The sequence below is a fragment of the Cimex lectularius genome, unplaced genomic scaffold (genome assembly GCF_000648675.2).
Source record: "Cimex lectularius strain Harlan isolate CLEC.00 unplaced genomic scaffold, Clec_2.1 scaffold424, whole genome shotgun sequence".
In the NCBI taxonomy this organism is placed as follows: domain Eukaryota; kingdom Metazoa; phylum Arthropoda; class Insecta; order Hemiptera; family Cimicidae; genus Cimex; species Cimex lectularius.
Genome location: NW_019393022.1, coordinates 155823 through 173406, shown reverse-complemented (window position 1 = coordinate 173406; position 17584 = coordinate 155823). Strand labels below are relative to the sequence as shown.

The 17584-nt window shown below is 36.2% G+C and overlaps 1 protein-coding gene across 1 annotated transcript in view; it reads right to left on the bottom strand.

The window, feature by feature from the left end:
* Nucleotides 1-17584, bottom strand: part of LOC112128057 (calcitonin gene-related peptide type 1 receptor-like) — a 110678-nt gene that overhangs the window by 26071 nt on the left and 67023 nt on the right. The window contains exon 3 of the mRNA XM_024229830.1: nucleotides 1792-1868. Coding sequence (XP_024085598.1) covers nucleotides 1792-1868 — 77 coding nt within the window. The remainder of the gene's footprint in view (nucleotides 1-1791; nucleotides 1869-17584) is intronic.

Sequence of the window (17584 nt, the reverse complement as noted above, 5' to 3'; positions counted from 1 at the left end):
TGGATTCTCGGCGACAAATGAAATGGCCACGGAGAGCTTTACTAAAGTATACTTCAATTTAATTCATTAAATTTACTATTTTTCGTGGTCCGCTTGACCAATTAATAACAATAAATTATTGATCAAGCAGACCACGAAAAATAGTGAATTTACTTTTATTCCATACATACCATAATTGGTTTTTATAATATCATTATTGTAAGAGAGGAAAACTACTAGGTATTTTGCCCCATGAAAAATAGTGAATTTACTTTTAATCCATATATATATAGACACAGACACACACACACACAGGAAGGTATGTAGGTATGTATATAGAAGGTATGTAACCTAGTTATTAGGTGGATAAATTTTTATTAATTAAAATCAGATTACGTAGGAAATTGGTGAAAATCAACAACGAGTGTTATTATTACGAGAGTTTATTAAGTGCCGTGGATTAAGCGATAACGCGATCGCTTGTACCAAGCCAGAGGTCGCCGAGGAGAACAGTGCGGTAAACCTACGAGTGGGCAGCTCATGGAGATTCTCTTTTGGAATTTCCACCAGGCGCCTTCCTCACCAGACACGGCTACGATTGAGGACTGTCCGTTCGTGGTTTTCCGAAAAGATATAGAGACGGTCCCAATTCTCCGGAGATTTTATCTTTTTTTTTTTTTTTTTTGGAGCGGATTTCGGCAGGACTGGAACCCAGAGGACTCGGCGGATGGTTGTTACTGGATCAACGATTCCCATGAAGAAGGAGTTTTTGTTTGTTTTAATTTTAACGATTTACAATTGTTAACTTAGATGATTAAGTTTTAATTCTTTTAAGTTAGTCCAGATCTGGTTTATGGTTTATTTTACAGCTGATTAAGGAATCCAAGTACGTATTTTAATTTTGCCTTGTTTAGGAATAATAAATCGTCCCATTGTTAAGTGGATTCTCATTTTTTTTCTTTCCCTCCTTATTAATCTACTTTTTTGTTTGGCTTGATTATTTTGTATGGCCAGGTACCTCGTAAATACATAAACAATCATTTAAGCAGAGGGAACTCGAATGTGATAAGGAGGAGGTAAGGTTGCTGATCAGGACCCGCCGTGTTAGGCTGGCTGGCTCTATCCTGGCGCAAGCTCCCCCCCCCACAAGTGTCCGCCATGGAATAAAGTAAATCATTTTTTTTATAGAAAAGATTATACTACATTCCTCTCATATATTTATTTATTTATTTATTTTTATCAAATTTATTTAGAGTATAAATAAGAACATACTTTTAGTTAAAGGAGTTCCCCATTACTCTGGAGGCATAAAATGGGGTGACGCCCAACTCACCATTATTTCTTTGGTCTTTAATATTTTTTTTATTTTTTATTTTTTTATTTTTTATTTTGTAAATTGTTCCTACGAGCTACCGGGATAATTTTGCTCTGACCTGAAATAATTTTGGGTATAACACTATTAATTATTTAGATTTTTCATCCAAGGTCTTGGTTGATAAGCCGAAGGTCGTGGGTTCGAATTCCGCTCGTGACACTAGTTTTTCACCACAACCACCATCTTAGATAATAAGTATAATTAATTAAAATTTGTTTTTAATGTTAACAGTGAGTTAAACCACTAATCCTTACTAAGCTCAATTGAGATTTGTAGGAAATAGATATGCGGGAGAAGTTGACCACATTCGTGCTTTCACCTTAATAGAGGAAAAAATTAGAAAATTAATTTCAAAGATGGTTCAGTGACAAGTAGCATTGCGTAAATTTAAGTTACATTTCAAGGTTCGAAAGCATAGAAATATTGTACATTCTTACCTGTGAGGTTCTCCTGAATGTTGCATTCGTTTCGCCTCATGAAAATGACCTCCTCTGCGGTCAATCCGTCTTCCGACCTAAACAGATTAAATCCGTTCTTTGTAAATAATTTAACGACTGCAAACAATTTTGGTATAGTATGGTAGATAAAGGGAGTCTAAACTAGGTCCGAAATAGAGGTATTTTCAGATTAGTCATTTCAGCGGTCCTGAATCGAACAGTAAAGGATTTTCAAATGAGCTTTTTCAATAGACAAATACCGAAACCTGGGTTGATATGACCTGCGCTATTGTAAACGAAAAAGCAGTCATCATCATTATTCAGGAAATTGCATTATATAGATCTTATTAAAACCGGCAATTATAAAGATTGCAAAAAATGAGTGCAGTTTATCTAAATAAAAATAGTTCTCTAATCAAAAAAACGAGCTTGTGGCAAGACAGTTACTGTGGAGGGTTTGTTAAGTTCGTATAAATAGAGATACACACCGAAAAGCGTACAAACCAATCAGCATACGATCACATAAGGTTGCCAATCGCCTAACATAGATCAAAAAACGCGAGGATAGGCTAGTTGTAATGACTGGAAACCAAAACAATGACCCACAACCTAACGAAATTCAATAAGAAATCTCACATCTGGGGTATTAGAATTTATATTTGTAAAATACATGTTGAGAAATATAGGAATTATAAATAGACCACAATACCAACTGCTGAAGATGGGAAAACGCCGAGTCAAATAAACAAAACTAGTACGGTTGGACAAGACCAATCTGCAGGTTATCACCATTCAGGTTATCAAATCAATTATAAGTACAAATTTGTTAATACATTCAAAAATATAATTAATTAGGGCGATAAACTTTCTACTTGAAGATGGGGTGATGCCAAAACGCGACAGACCAAACTGTAGGTTCAACACCCCGCAGTCTTCAACAAGAAATCTCTGGAGATTTAAGATATGATCTTTTTAAAAAAAAATGTGTCTCGGGTTTCGTGACAACCACCAGTTCTGGGTGCCGGTGGAAAAGTTCGTGGGGTGTAGAAATGAATATATAGTTCGGGCGCCACGCTATTTTTTTCTCTCAAGGAGTAGTGACCCTTAGAAATAACAGATCTTGTCTTGTTGACGACCACAAGATAATCAGACTTGAGTAAAATTTACAAAATAAACAAGAAAACGTCTATTAAATAAATAAAAAGAAAAGCAAACACTTCGTTCGAAACATAGTTATAACATAATCATAACGAAAGCTGCACTTATAAAAACACTAAATAATAGTTATTTGGAGATCGTGAGGTGCGGTCTGGTGTGATGTAGGTTTAAAAAAAAAACATTTTCTTTATCATGCCAACGTTTCGATCTTTATTAAGAGCATCTTCAGGGCTCAAAGTGTTTTTTCCGAGCACTCTCAACACGATACACAAGATTGACACATCTACACGGAAAACAAACACCTTGAGCCTTGAAGATGATCTCAATAAAGATCGAAACGTGGCATGATAAAGAAAATGTTTTTCAAAAACCTACGTCACACAGACCTCACCTCACGATCTCCACATAATCATTGGCTAACGGTCACTAAACACCACAGTAAATAGAATATAACAGTTCTGGCGCAGGGTCAAATCCAATTTCGTGGAACCGCCTCGTGGAACAAGTCATGAAGTATGACGGGGTCAACTAGCGCACCTGGTGGCCCTAATCTGATCTATAGAGTAGATAGAAAATGACAGTTCTGGCGCAGAGTCAAAGTCCAATTTCGTGGGACCGCCTCACAAGTCATGAAGTATGACGGGGTCCCACTAGCGCACCTGGTGGCCGTAATCTGAACTATATGTAGAGGAAAAACGCTGGTTCTGAGACTACCTCGGTCAAAGTCCAACTTGTCGCGAACGCCTCACACCTCACTCATGGAGTCTGATGGGGTTCGCTGGAGCTCCTGGTGGTCTTTATCTGAACCACAGAGTAGATAGAAAATTTCAGTTCTGGCGCAGGTCAACATCCAATTTCGTGGGACCGGCTCACAAGTCATGAAGTCTGACGGGGTTCACTAGCTCAAAGGGGCTGTGTGAAAGATACAGTCAATGCATTCGTAGGTGCAGATATGTGAAAATTGCCTGCTCTTGTGACATTACTAATGGCATGCAGTTGCTTGTCTCTTTTGTTCTCCATCTAATATTATAATTTGTTTTTAAATATGTTTAGGATATATAAATTGTTTTCCATTCTGATACGAGGGGGAGATTTTGTAATTTGCTTATCATTATATGTATATAGGTACTTAGAAATAAATAAAACATATTTAAATTATCAAATAACACATTTTTATTAAATCAATTACAACATAACAAAATTAACATTTATCTAATATATTATATCTTTCATTTTCCAACCAGTTGTATATTATATTATTCTTTTGGTGTGATTGTTCGTATTTTTCAAACATGACGTCTCTGAGGGCTTCGACGATCCTGCTGGGGAAGAGAATTTTTCTGGGACACTCATCATCCAATGAATAAGGTCCGATGTATTCTATATATGCTATGACGGTATTACCGTATTTGGTATTTATTCGTTGGAATTTTCCGATCACGTATTCAAATCCAATTCGCAATTGAGAAATTTTACCAATGTTGTTGTCTTTTTTTCGCAATTGTCGACAAATATGATGCAAGGGAGGAAGGCATCTCGTTGGTTCCTTTTTAATTATATTGTTGTGCTTTGCTATAAACAATAAGATAATTTATAGTAAAATATTAATAACTATACCGTTGTAAATTGATTATAAGTTAAAACTTACTTACCAATACGTGTGTGTACACACTACGATAGTCGTTGATAGAGTGAGTCGTGGGAGACACGCATGAACATACAAGTTTATTTCGTCACCCCCCTCCTTTACCTGCCGATCCCTCTTACTAATGCGCTCGTCGCTCCCTCTATACACAATGTTAAATAAAATAAATTCCATAATTTTAACGTATAGGAAATATATTTTTATTAGGGGTCGAAAACCGACTTCTCGCTTGGATGGATTTCTCAACTCGTTGAAGTTACCTTGTTATCGCATTAAAATAATATCATGGGGTCGTTGATGTGAGAGATGTGGTACCAATCTTTCGTTGACGGTCGCGGGTTCGATCCTTGCCTTATCCACTGGTGTTTTTAACATAGGTGGTCAGAACGTCCTTACAAAGCACCAGTTGAGTTTATTAATTTTTTTTTTTTATAACTTCGTATCTCTCTTAGTGTTTAAGCCGACGATTTATAGCAAGCGGACTTGATAGAAATGATACCATGCAGTAACCAAAATAAAGGTTTCAAATATATATTGGTCGTGATTGATTGTTTTTCAAAATATATTTGGGCGATGGAAGTAAAAAGGAAATCGGGCAAAGAAATAAGCGGCGCTTTCAAGAAAATCTTGCATTTATCCGAGGGTCGTATACCAAGAAACTTGCAAACCGATCGAGGTAATGAAATTTACAATAAAGAAACAAATTCTCTGTTTAAAAAATTCCATATGAATCATTATTCCACCTTCAGTAATGTGAAAGCATCCATAGTAGAACAAGCGATTAGAACATTAAAAACAATGTTTTGGAAAAGATTTAGCCTACAAGGATCTTACGAATGGTTACTATTCCTGAAATCGCTGCTCAATGAATACAACGTACCCGGTACGATTACCCGCTCCTTCCTACGACTCAGAGGCAGTTGTGGGCGGTTAAAACTTCAACTCAAATGGAAAAACCTCGTTTTGTAATTTTAGCATTTCAGTCATCTAGAAAAAATAATTCCTTGGTAGATTCAAGTAAATTTGATCATTGTTGTTTGACAAATGTAAAACTCTTCTTAAATTCGAAATCTTACCCATACGACGATTTAAACATACATTTTTCCATTAACCAATACGGAATGTTATACTATGTGTATACAAATTTCCAAAAGAATTTCTACACTGATTCATCCCCAGCTCCACTACTTTCATTATGTCAATTCAGAGACGATGCACCTCTTATCGTAATCGATTGTGCCAAACAGTCCGAATCCATAAAAACTGGTCCAGTAGACGTGAGACTCGAATTCGAAGCTAGTAAACCGTTTCCTTTCATCGATTTTTTTTTCCACTTATGGCACATAAGTACGTGGTAATTAACACACAAATCCACTAGGCAAAAAGATCAGCAACGTCCAAACTGCCAAAAGAAAAATATAAAAAATATATTTGCTGTCCGTTTTATATTCCAGGAATAGATGGAGATTTTCAATAAGAACTTATTCTATAAAATAAATTGAAAAATGCCTTATCACTATGTTAAATGACATGCAAAGATAAAACAATTTTCTTCCTTGGGATTGGATCAGGTTTACCCCGACATATAACGCCGAAGTTCAGCTTAAAAGTAAGGTTGAAATCTTAAACCTCAGATCTTGAGCGTCCATTGAGGATGAACGGTTTATCTGATTAGGGAACCTCAGACCATGAAAAGCAACTCAACAGGAGACCGGGAGATCAATCCTTGGTTAACTCATTTTACGATAGCCGGCCCCTCTCCCCACGGTGTTGTTAGTTCAATTAAATAACAACAGTTAATTAACAACGTAGGTACAACAGACATTAAAAATACAATAAAATAAATTTACAATTTTTATGTAAAATCTTTCATTTTGAGCTCCGCTCGTGACATTTCCATCTCAATCACAGTTTACATTAAAATAATAAATCAATTTAAATCATTAGTTAATTTGTTAAATTCGTGAGAAGCGGCCATCTCACTTAAAACATTACTTTCATTAACTAGGACCAATTAAAACATGGATTCACCTGCAATATTTGATCGTCTGTGAATATTAAATTAATTTCAAAATCAAGGTGAAACCCGATACTATATTTTGATGTAAAACGTATATTTTTACATTTAATTGAACCTTAAACTTTTAAACAATTTAATTCATGTCCTGCTTTAGATCAAGCTACTTAAGAGCCGCAAATCTACTGACGCTGATTAATAACTTGAAGCTGGCCAGTCAATTATAAGTAGCAGGGGAGCACAATAGATATATTCAGGCAGTGGTGCAGGAGGCCTGAATTAAGTAATACATACTTAGAAGAAAAAAATATTTTATAGTTATTTTCTTGGGGGCTGCGGGTTATAGTTTGATCATTTCAGGTTTGACGAGTTCCTGCGCGAAGGAATTTCTTACAAGACAGCGCGTAGACAAAGCATTGAAGATGGTGAAATACCTTAAAGCTATTACAGACCAAGATCAGCATGACTTGGCTGACTTCAATGAAAGAAAAACACTGAACTACTGATTCTTCAGCTTGAACATCCCTGATCATCAAACTGCCACTCTTTATGTTTCGTGCTAAGATGCGTTGTTACATTCTGCATCTTTGGGTCAGACGGACGTCACCCTAAATTTTCACACTTTACTTTTATTAAGAATTCAAGTAATCATACATCATAATGAAAGTGTTACGCACAATGAAGTCTTATTTTAATTATTATAATTTTGGTGGTGGTTGTTGGTCTGCGAGTGACCACTCCAATCTACACTTGATCACTTTACTGAATCCGTCTACTTTCACTCAAACACGTTTAACGTCATCTTAAGTGGACTGAGAGGGCACTACCGACTGAGAAGGCATATGGATAGTAGTTCAGATAGAAGAAACACTGTGCTGATACTGCCACGAAGAAGAGGAAGCCGCAGAACACGTTTTATGTTTCCAGGAGGGTCTATGCAGGAGTAGACTCCTGCAATTAGAAGAAGAAAAGCTTTGAACAAGGTCCTACATTAATAAAGAGCCTCTGGCATTCCTATTATCAATTAACAACCTGAATCTAGTCTGTAATTTATAAAATTAGATTATAATAGATCTAATCATTATTCCCATTCTTATCCCTATCTATCTTCAGTGAGGATCGATTTGATTTAATCTGCACAGATAGAGTTTCGCGTAGACGGACTTTCTTACATTTTAAAATTTTGCCTGTGAAACATTGTGACTGGGTCTACGAAATGATGAACCTTGATTGTCCCCCTTAATACTGGTCCGCCTATTCTCGCTTCCTTTTGTCACGAAGCCTACTAAAAATTTCCATACCATCAAAAGAAAGTTAATCGTATATCATTATTAAAATCTAAGATTTGTAAAACTAGTACGTACCAAATTGATTTGTTTAGCAAATTTTCACCACTTTGTAAATTGTCGTTTTGTTTATTTGATGTAGAATTAAGATTTCAATTTGACAGAAATCATCAAGAAATCCGTCTTAGTTGAACAACATTTGCTTAGTAATTTTTCCATGACGCCAGCGGAGGAATGACAGAAAAATATTTCAGGACGATGCGATGTCACAAAACCGGTTTGTTGAATTTATAATAGCCAAAAAGGAGACTCAATTCTTCTGACGATTCATTTGTAATTTCAATTTCTATGTCCATAAAATTCCTCATTTTCATTTTGCCTCAATCGTCCCTTCTATTGAACTACATCGCAAATTCAATAAAACAATCACCAAGAGTTATTTTATGCACAATGACTATCTGGTTGTACAGTAAATGCGGGTTTATTGAACGAAAAAAAATCATTTAGAGAAACGATGAGAAGAAAGAACAATTTTCAAATAACAGCCCGATCGTTCGCCGTATTTGTAAACATCCGGCTTTATAGAGCATAATTCCGTTTCTATCCAGCTCCAGCCAGCCATTGATTTGCCCCATCCAACATCCTTTGAATACGAGATTCCCTCCAGAATACCCTTGTCATGAAAACTCCTCCTTTTTTTGTGGCCGGCCAATATCCTTCTTCTCGCGAGATATTTGGCGCGGCCGGAGAAAAACAGGGCTTTGTCGAAGGAAGTTGAAGGGTTACAGGGGCGACAGGGATAAGAGAATTAAATGTCTCCTCAAATTGACATCAGTCCAGTAGCCGTATCAGAATTAATTGCTTCCACTCGCGAAGACCTCTTTTTAACTGGCACCGACGGACATTGCAATTCCTATTAATCCTAAGCCGCCGGATTCCGTATACTTATAACAACTTTTTCTTTGAAGACAATACAAAACTTATGAAAATTGAGAAAACTAAAGTTTCTTTTATTTATTAAATAATAACCAGTCTTATTATATGTAATCCTATAGGATTTAAAGGCGTTAAGATTTTGTCACAAAATTTCCTGGTTGAGATGTTGAGAAACTACTATAATTATTTTAAAGCTGGTCATTTCTTTTAGAGTGTGGTCATTTTTTAATCCATCCACTTGCTAAATTCCGCCTTTAGTATGTTTAGGGATGTGTCCACTTGCAGTTCTTTTAATCTGCAAGAACACCCAGATATTCATATCAGGTGACAAACCTTACACCCTGGGGTGTCGGTTTAGGCGTTGACGCGGCGCTTATCAGAGTAAAGTAAAGGTTCTGTGTTCAAATCCAGCGGCCCTGCATTCGAACCCGACATAATGACATATGTTTTTTTTCGCGATATTGAAATTTTCATTAAAAATTTAAAACAAAATTAAACCAATTTTTTCTGACCGTCTTTTTTTCATTTCCAATTTACATTGTTTGCAACTTTTTTGTATATTGCAAGTGGGTGTAATTTTTTGCCTGTCAGCCTGTATATATACTGTATATGATGCTAGCTTTTACCCGCCACTTTGTCCACGCCAATGTTCCTCACCACGACAAAATAGCAAGGGGATTGTAAAGAACCATACGATCTTACGACCTATGAATGTCAATAATACAATTCAGAGTGCTAATAATGGCTTTCTAATAAAATGTCCCGTTTCTAAAACCGTTGACCGACCATCTCTAACGCATCTTCATTAGCCGCTGGGGTGGTATAGAGGTTTGAAATATCAAACACTTTTTTTTTTTTTTTTTTAAATAGCGTCATTGGTTCAAAAGAAATGCAACGGGGCCATCTAAAAAGGGCACCCTTTATACGGATTAGTAAATTAATATACTATTTTTCCTACACAACATTTTATATTATACTTACTTTTTTAATGAAAAACACTTTCTAGTGATGAAAAATTCAGGGGGCTTTGTATTTACAATTAAATGTTCTGACCGTGGGTATAATTTTCCTGAAATGTATCACCTCGTCAATTTTTAATTGTTCAATTTTTCATCATGTGATTCAGTATAAGCAAAAACCAGCAGAAAATCCAACCTGAATTTTTTTTACACATACCATGTGTTGAGGAAGTTACAAAAATAGATCTTCTACTACATTAAATTTACCAATATTAAGGTTTTGAACGGTGTTTTCTTAAATTTGAGGACATCACTCATTTAAAATAAATCATTTACTGTTCAATCCTAAGGTACTATAAGCAATTATAATAAAGCACTTTACAAATGAACTATGTTTTGTGCTTTAACATTCAAATGAAAAATACTTTCTAGTATGTCTAGCATATTGTCATCCTGAAAATAGTCCTTTTCTTAAAAAACATTGCCCTTATACATATACAATTTAGGGTAAAGATATACAACCTAAAATCTAGGTTTTTCACTTTTACCTGATTAATTGCGCTAGATCAATTATTATCATAATCAGAAAGTAAATTAAATTGGTAATGTGATATGCGTGCTTATTTTTAATATTGGCCCTTATGATGTCGCAGACGTTGAAAAACTAAGCTTTTAAAAAGTTTTTAACGACGAATTCTCTTCCAAATTTTTTCAGAACTTTCACCCTCATAAATCAAAAAGGATAGGCGTAAAACATGTCAGCAAGTTTCCCTATATCCGTTTTCCGTGAAGGTTTAAATAATGCGATACACAAAGCATGAAATAATAAAACGGTTTACGTTAATTTCTGTGTTACCAACTCACTCTGTTCAGTGCTTCTATCGAAGTTTACCAACTATTGGGTTGTCCGGAAAATAATGCAGGATTTTGGTATTAAACAAAAAAAAAGAAACTAGTTACTTTAAAGCAATGTTCTTTAATCAAAATAATNATACAAATGAGTAATCCTGTAAACGTAAACAGAATATTTTATATAGATTTTTTTTAATGAAAACTTAAAATCCTGCATTATTTTCCGGACAACCCAATAGCATATGGTTTGAGTCAATTAGGGCCCCCAGGACCGCAACAATCCTCTTGTCCTAGAGGCGAAAGTAAAGCCTGCCTCCGGAGGAGTGCATTAAGCATAAACTTTATTTCCGCAATGATGACGGTCGTAAGTAGGTACCTATCGACAAAACCACGACTAATGGCTTACCGTTTATAGAAATACGACGTAAGACGAGGGACAATTTCCACCTTACTTTCCACCGTACTTTCTAACACCACCACTCTTCTTCTAAAATCAATTTCAATTTTTTGTCCAAAACTTGATAATCCTGTTGAAACTTACTTATGTTACCGACCTTGGATTGATTCTTTTATCTCACCACCATTTCAAACTGGTACTTAATTTTTATTGCTGAGCCATCAAATCTAAACTAATTGTAGGTGGATCTCGTGTAAGCAGATCTGATTATACATTAATATTATTTTTTAAGTGTTATCATACTCACCTAATTTGGTGAATTTTCAATTTTTCGTTTGTTTCATTCTATTTATAATTGTCGGTTTATTTTTATTTTCATATTGACTAATGTTTTAAATACATACAAGAAAAAAGACGGATCTAAAACTAATTATTTTATATTCTCTTTTTTGTTGAATGACACTAGAATCCTCAAGAAGTGATGACATATTAGCAACAAGTAATGAAACAATTTTTAACACATAACAAACTATTCCTGCATAATTAAATGTAATATTTTCAACAAAATGTTATTATTTTTATGTTCTGTGTATGGTAAATTAAGCTTTTATTTTATTTGGCTTTTAGAAATACACGTCCAACCAATTTTCTGCTTTACTTAGCTTTCTAAATTTTTTCTTACAACGATAACCACATTTTTCTAATGCCGCTGTTAATGTCTTCAATGCTTTACTGCGTTCGTACTCATTCAAAGAGTTTGTTTTCCGTGCAGATATGTCATTCTTGTGAGTCGTGTTTAGAGTGCCAGTGAGATATTGCTGTTTTATGTATAAATACGTTGGATTTTGAAGGACGTCCGGATAAAGACATTTGAAGATGGAAAGTCTCTTTGAGGCGAATTGATCTGACAGTGGGGAAAAACGTGGGTATTGGCTCGGCCTGATTATCCTTTCAGGATTATACAGACGGAGATAATTAGGGAAAGGAAAGCCAAATTGTTGAAGATTAGACTATGTAGAAATGTTTGATGTGTGGAATGTGATGATAGTTTTATATGTTATATTATATGTTTTGTGTTATGTGATGATACATTTATGTTATCAATATCGAAGTTGATTATTGATATTGGCTAGCTGCGACTGAGTTGTGTCTGTTGATGCTGTGTTTATCGCTGTTGATATAAATCATTTCTAAAAATTTCGTTTATGTTTCTTTTGTTTTGTGTGTAATATTTTTGGATTGATGACGTAATTGTGGCTACCCACCATTTAGAACACAAACACACAGGTCCAACGATATATCAAAATACTGCATGTTTTCTGCAGTTGAAAATGTATTCGACCGTTATTTTATCCTTGAATAACGAGACCCTATGCGGGCATTTTCCGACCAGAAGGAGACCGTGGGTTAATCTGGTCTGGCTATGTATATATGTCAGGATGGCCTTTTCATTTTTCGGCCCGTTCGTGGACCAGAGACCGATGACTTTTTTAATCTGTCACAATTTGGTTGTTTCTATTTTGACGAGTCCAGCGATTTTTTCATTCTTACTTCACTATATCTGAAATTAATCGTTTTAAATCTACTGGGCGAAAAATTTGGGAAGCCATGGGGGCTTCTGGTGGCGTCTTTGGCCGCCCTGCCTGCTATCCCTATGTGGCCGGGAACCCACGCTAATAAGATCTCCCCCCCCAATTGCGTGGATCCGTCTTAACTGTTGTTTTACCTTATTTAATATTTTTGGCTGTACATATAATAAATGATTCTAATGAAAGAAATACAATAGCAATACATTTTAAAATTAAGACGCAAAAAATAGTCTCTTTGAAGTGTCCCTATTTCAAATTAAGTTAAACATAGTAAGAAGTATTTTCAGTAAGTAAATACTAAGCCATGTATTATCTTGTGTCAATCAAGTTCAACCCGAGTTTCATATTAACAAATAAAAATGTCAAACAGACGACAATAATGCCAACAAATATACCATTCCAAATCACGATCTTCCCTACAAAAGAAAACCTCATCCTCTTTATGTCCCACAAACCTTCCTGAAACATCTATTTCTGCACAAACCAACGTTTTATCCGAAACCAAATGTTTGCACATAACAAAAAAAAAAAGGAAGAGAAATCAATTAATAAATATTATTATTTGGAGGTCTGGTGTGACGTAGGTTTGGCAAAAACATTTTCTTTATCGTGCCAACGTTTCGATCTTTATTGAGATCATCTTCAGGGCCTGGGATTTATATTTTTGAATTATACAAATATATGTAGGATGTGGGAAAAAAAATCCCAGGAACTGAAGATGATCTTAATAAAGATCGAAACGTTGACATGATAAGGAAAATGTTTTTTATTAACCTACGTCACACCCGACCGCATCTCACCATCTCCAAATAATCACCAACTAACGGTCACTAAACATCACTCATTAATAAATATAGTGAAGACGAGAAAATGGAAACAAAGTGGAAATTACTTTAAATGTGAATAATCAAAAAGAGAGAACAACCACTGAAATGGTGGAAAGAAATAAAAGTTCTTACCTTTTCGAAAGGAGAAATAAGTTGAATATACCTGCGCTCTAGGCCAGACCGGTCGACCAAATAAGAAAAGCTTTCCAAATCATATTTTCCGCTTCAGACTCTTCCAAACAGCTATGAAGCGAAGTACCGTCGAAAATTAATAGGGAACACCTCAAAAAGGCAAGATTCTGAAGAAGAGGGTTGGCCGGAGTTCATTGAAAAACAAGTTTTGGGAGAGCTGGTCAACAGTTGCGGGACGATTTAAGTTTTTTAAAGTTAATGTTAACTTCAAAAAACATTTATTAGAATCCGAAAGTGGAAAAAATAATTTATTATTTAAATCAAAATCTAAGACATTTAATCTAAAACCAGGGGAAAATATTGTCAAACTGCGGGTTAGGTCAGTGCCAAACATGGAAGTAGTTTTAATTAACTGTTTAATAACGCAAAATATAAAAATCATTAAGGTTTAGTAAAAATAAATAATAATAATAATAATAAATGTGCATGTATCACCCAATCCCAAGAGCTTATAACCAATTGTCTAATGCCAATGGAGAAGATGACGTAGAAGAAATTCTGAATTTTAATCCTAATAAAAGAAAGAAGGAAATTAATAAAACTGAAATTATAAAACAAGTACCTAGCTTATTAAAAACAAATTACATCACTGAAGAAAAAAATACAAATCTAATAAACATTCTTAATATAGTAAAACAATTTCGTGTCGTCATTAAAAGAGACCAGTCTTTTTGGACTTTACGAACTTTCTTACTTATACCTGGTTTAGAATATTACGCCTTACGATGAAACTCGTGGAAATGCTGATTTGCACAATGATCTTCTTATCCTTTTTATTATTCAATTATGAAATTAGGTAAATAAGGTGTAAGAAGGCAAACTTAATTGATATAATAAAGAGTTAATAACGTGTAAAAAAGTATGCATAAATAAGTTAATTCTTGTCAATATTTTGATAACAACACTAATCAATTTATATAATTATTGAATGCTGTCTTTTTCACCCAATTACATATATTCAAACAACAATATTTGTCTAATGGGAATTGTTAGCTTTTACTTTCGAGGTTGAATTAATTCCTAACAAAGTAGACAATAGAATTCGTACAAAAATCCCTAGAGGAAACAAAGCCAACTCGATTGAACAAAAAACGTGAATATGAACAAATCCCTCAAAGAGAAAAGGGACGCAAAAACAGCTAAGCCTAGGTTTTACATTTTAAATGATTTGGCTTGATTGATACGCAACAGTTCTCAACGTTCAGTATTTTCATGAATACATGTGGTATTCTCGCAAACTATGCTGAAGGAGTTTTTATTATTTGTATTATTTGTTATTTATGGCCTATACAAATTTGTACACATTATAAACATTATCATAGTATTTTTCACACGGTCACATCTCCAATATTAACGCCAGCGCTGCAACCGGAGGACACGTCATAAGATACATGACATTCAGTGGGAGGGATTGAGGAGTAAGCAGGTCTCGATGCGATGGCCGATTAAAAGTATTAGGACAAAAGAAATGTTGAGGTCTTTAATGGTAGTAGGGTTAGTTACGTAGTAAGGAACTTTGACAATTTGTGCGTGGACTTTTGGTTGGAAGGAATGAATGGCTTGGCAAAACCCCACGGTTCTACTCCGTATGTTCAAGGTTGACGCAGTAAATTTTTATGTTAGTTTAGAGCTGTCGGTCAACACGGATTTCGGTTCTAGAAGTCTACGTACTTGTACGAGTCTTCTGTTAGGGTGTTGTCTTTTAACTCTTGTACGGGATCAGTCAGCTGTCTAGATATAGGTATTTGACTTGGATGTCGATTTGTCTTTGCTATTGATGTACAGTGGAAAGTAGTGTTTAGTTGGGCTCTCTCAACACGCCAAAGAAAACGATAAAGTAAATGTTTTTCTAAAACCTACGTCACACCAGACCGCATCTCACGATCTCCAAATAATATTTTTTAATTTAAACTTTTTTTTGGTAAAAAGCAGAACAGGTTATAAAACGATATTTGGCGAAAGATCAGAGAATATAGTTGATGTGGTTCACCATCCATCAATGCTGCAGAAGTAACAGTTCTGGCATTATTCTGAAGGAATACAATATTCTTCGAAGAAAAATGAAAAATAAAACAACTTAAACAAGAGTAACAACGTTTTTAGAAAACATCCTCGAAATATCTCCTATCAAAACATCAAGAAAATAAGATTACGCAAGACGATTGATGATAGAAATTAAATTACCTTTCTCTGTTGAAAAAATCAAAAACAAAACAGAACTTATTGTGCGAATGAGCTGGTAAATTTATGATGTTTCTAATACGATATGTTAGAAACAACATAGTTTAAATTGTACGATTTTTGAAAAAGAAAATAATTGGAGTAATTTTTGCACCTTTCATTTTGAATATTTCATTTTGACCTAACAACCTACTGAAAAATTAATCAAGTTACACAGAATTAACCGATTATGAATTCGAACTGTTTAAAGCGCACGGCTAATTAAGTTAAAATTAATTTATTGTCGATCTCTATTTTAACTTTTTTTGGACCCGTCTGTGAAAATCAGACGAAAACCGGCGTATCTATTTCAAGGAACTTAGCTTTGTAGAGGTATTGTGGCGTACACGATTTTGGCAAGTTAGCCTGATCGTCGCGGACGAGTACAACCGGAAACGTCCAGGGGATTTTCGGCCGGTGGCCCATCCGAAGCACCGTCCCGAGCGCCAATCCTGTCCTCTCTAAGAACTCACCGAAGCGAATCCCGAGGGGTCGCGTCCGCGAGCGAAGCCTGTCGTAGACTACTCTGTACGGGCAATGGAGGATTTTCATAGCGAGGGGGTGCTCCGGCTTGGCGAAAAATCCTGCCGCGTAACGCCTCTCCGAAGTTCCCCAGGAAGGACCCCAAGCTCGCTGCACAGACTGTACACGGGGCTGTTGCTGAACCCCCCTCGAGATCGCTCTGAGACACTGATGATAGAGCCTGTCGATCTTTCTCAGGCGCGTTTTTCGAGACGAGTTATAAGCCATACATCGATAAAACATCCTCGAACAAAGCAGCTAGTCAAAAATTTTTAAGAGAATCTCCCTGTCCGCTCCCCACCTAAAGTGACCAACAAATCTCAACAGTGAGAGGGTATTCCTGCTCTGGACACCGACGGGTCGATTTGTGCCTGCCATCTCAACTTCTCATCAAACAGGAGACCGACGAACCGCACATTCTCCACGTACATCGCAGGTGTGCCTCTCAGGCAGAGTTGAGGGGGCTATGGCCTACCCGTCTTAGCGGAGTAGCGGTGGTAATATCCTGCACCGCCGCCAAGCATACTTTTATTCTAACATAAACTAAGTCTAAACTTTAACCTTCGAAATAAATACCCCACTGTATACAACTCATAATCCCAATATCTCTTAGAAACCTTAAAAGTTTTTTCTTATATTCGCTGCCATGCTCGAGCATTCTCCTATAATCCGGCGGTATTCCATTTCGGCCCCTATACAGGGCCAAGCTGCGATACCATTCCAACACGTGCGTCACCGGGAGTCTTTCGACTTGCCATGCTGGGCACCTAGGTCGACTCACGCAAACCAACAGGTCTATGAGTAGCACGTGTGTGGCCTATCCGCAGGCGTGTCAGGACAACGCTTTCCTTTCTGGATATCACCTCCGGGCTCCACCTCTTGACCGTCGGCTTAACGGACACTAGCGCGTCAGTCGAGTCCGCCCAACGACGCTTCCACTTGTCTAATATCATGTTTTTCACTATTCTCTTAGCGTCGTCAGGCCGAATCGGGGTGGTCTCAAAATCATTACTGAGAGGAACGAGAGTACCAGCTTTCGCGGCCAGGTCCGCTCTCTCGTCCCGCTCCAGTCCGACGTGTCCTGGAATCCAGGCTAAAACCACCCTTTTCCCGGCGCGCACAATGTCCGCATACTTCAATTGGATTTTGGTGATTAGTGGATCCCGTGCATAGAGATCTCTCAGGACTCTCAC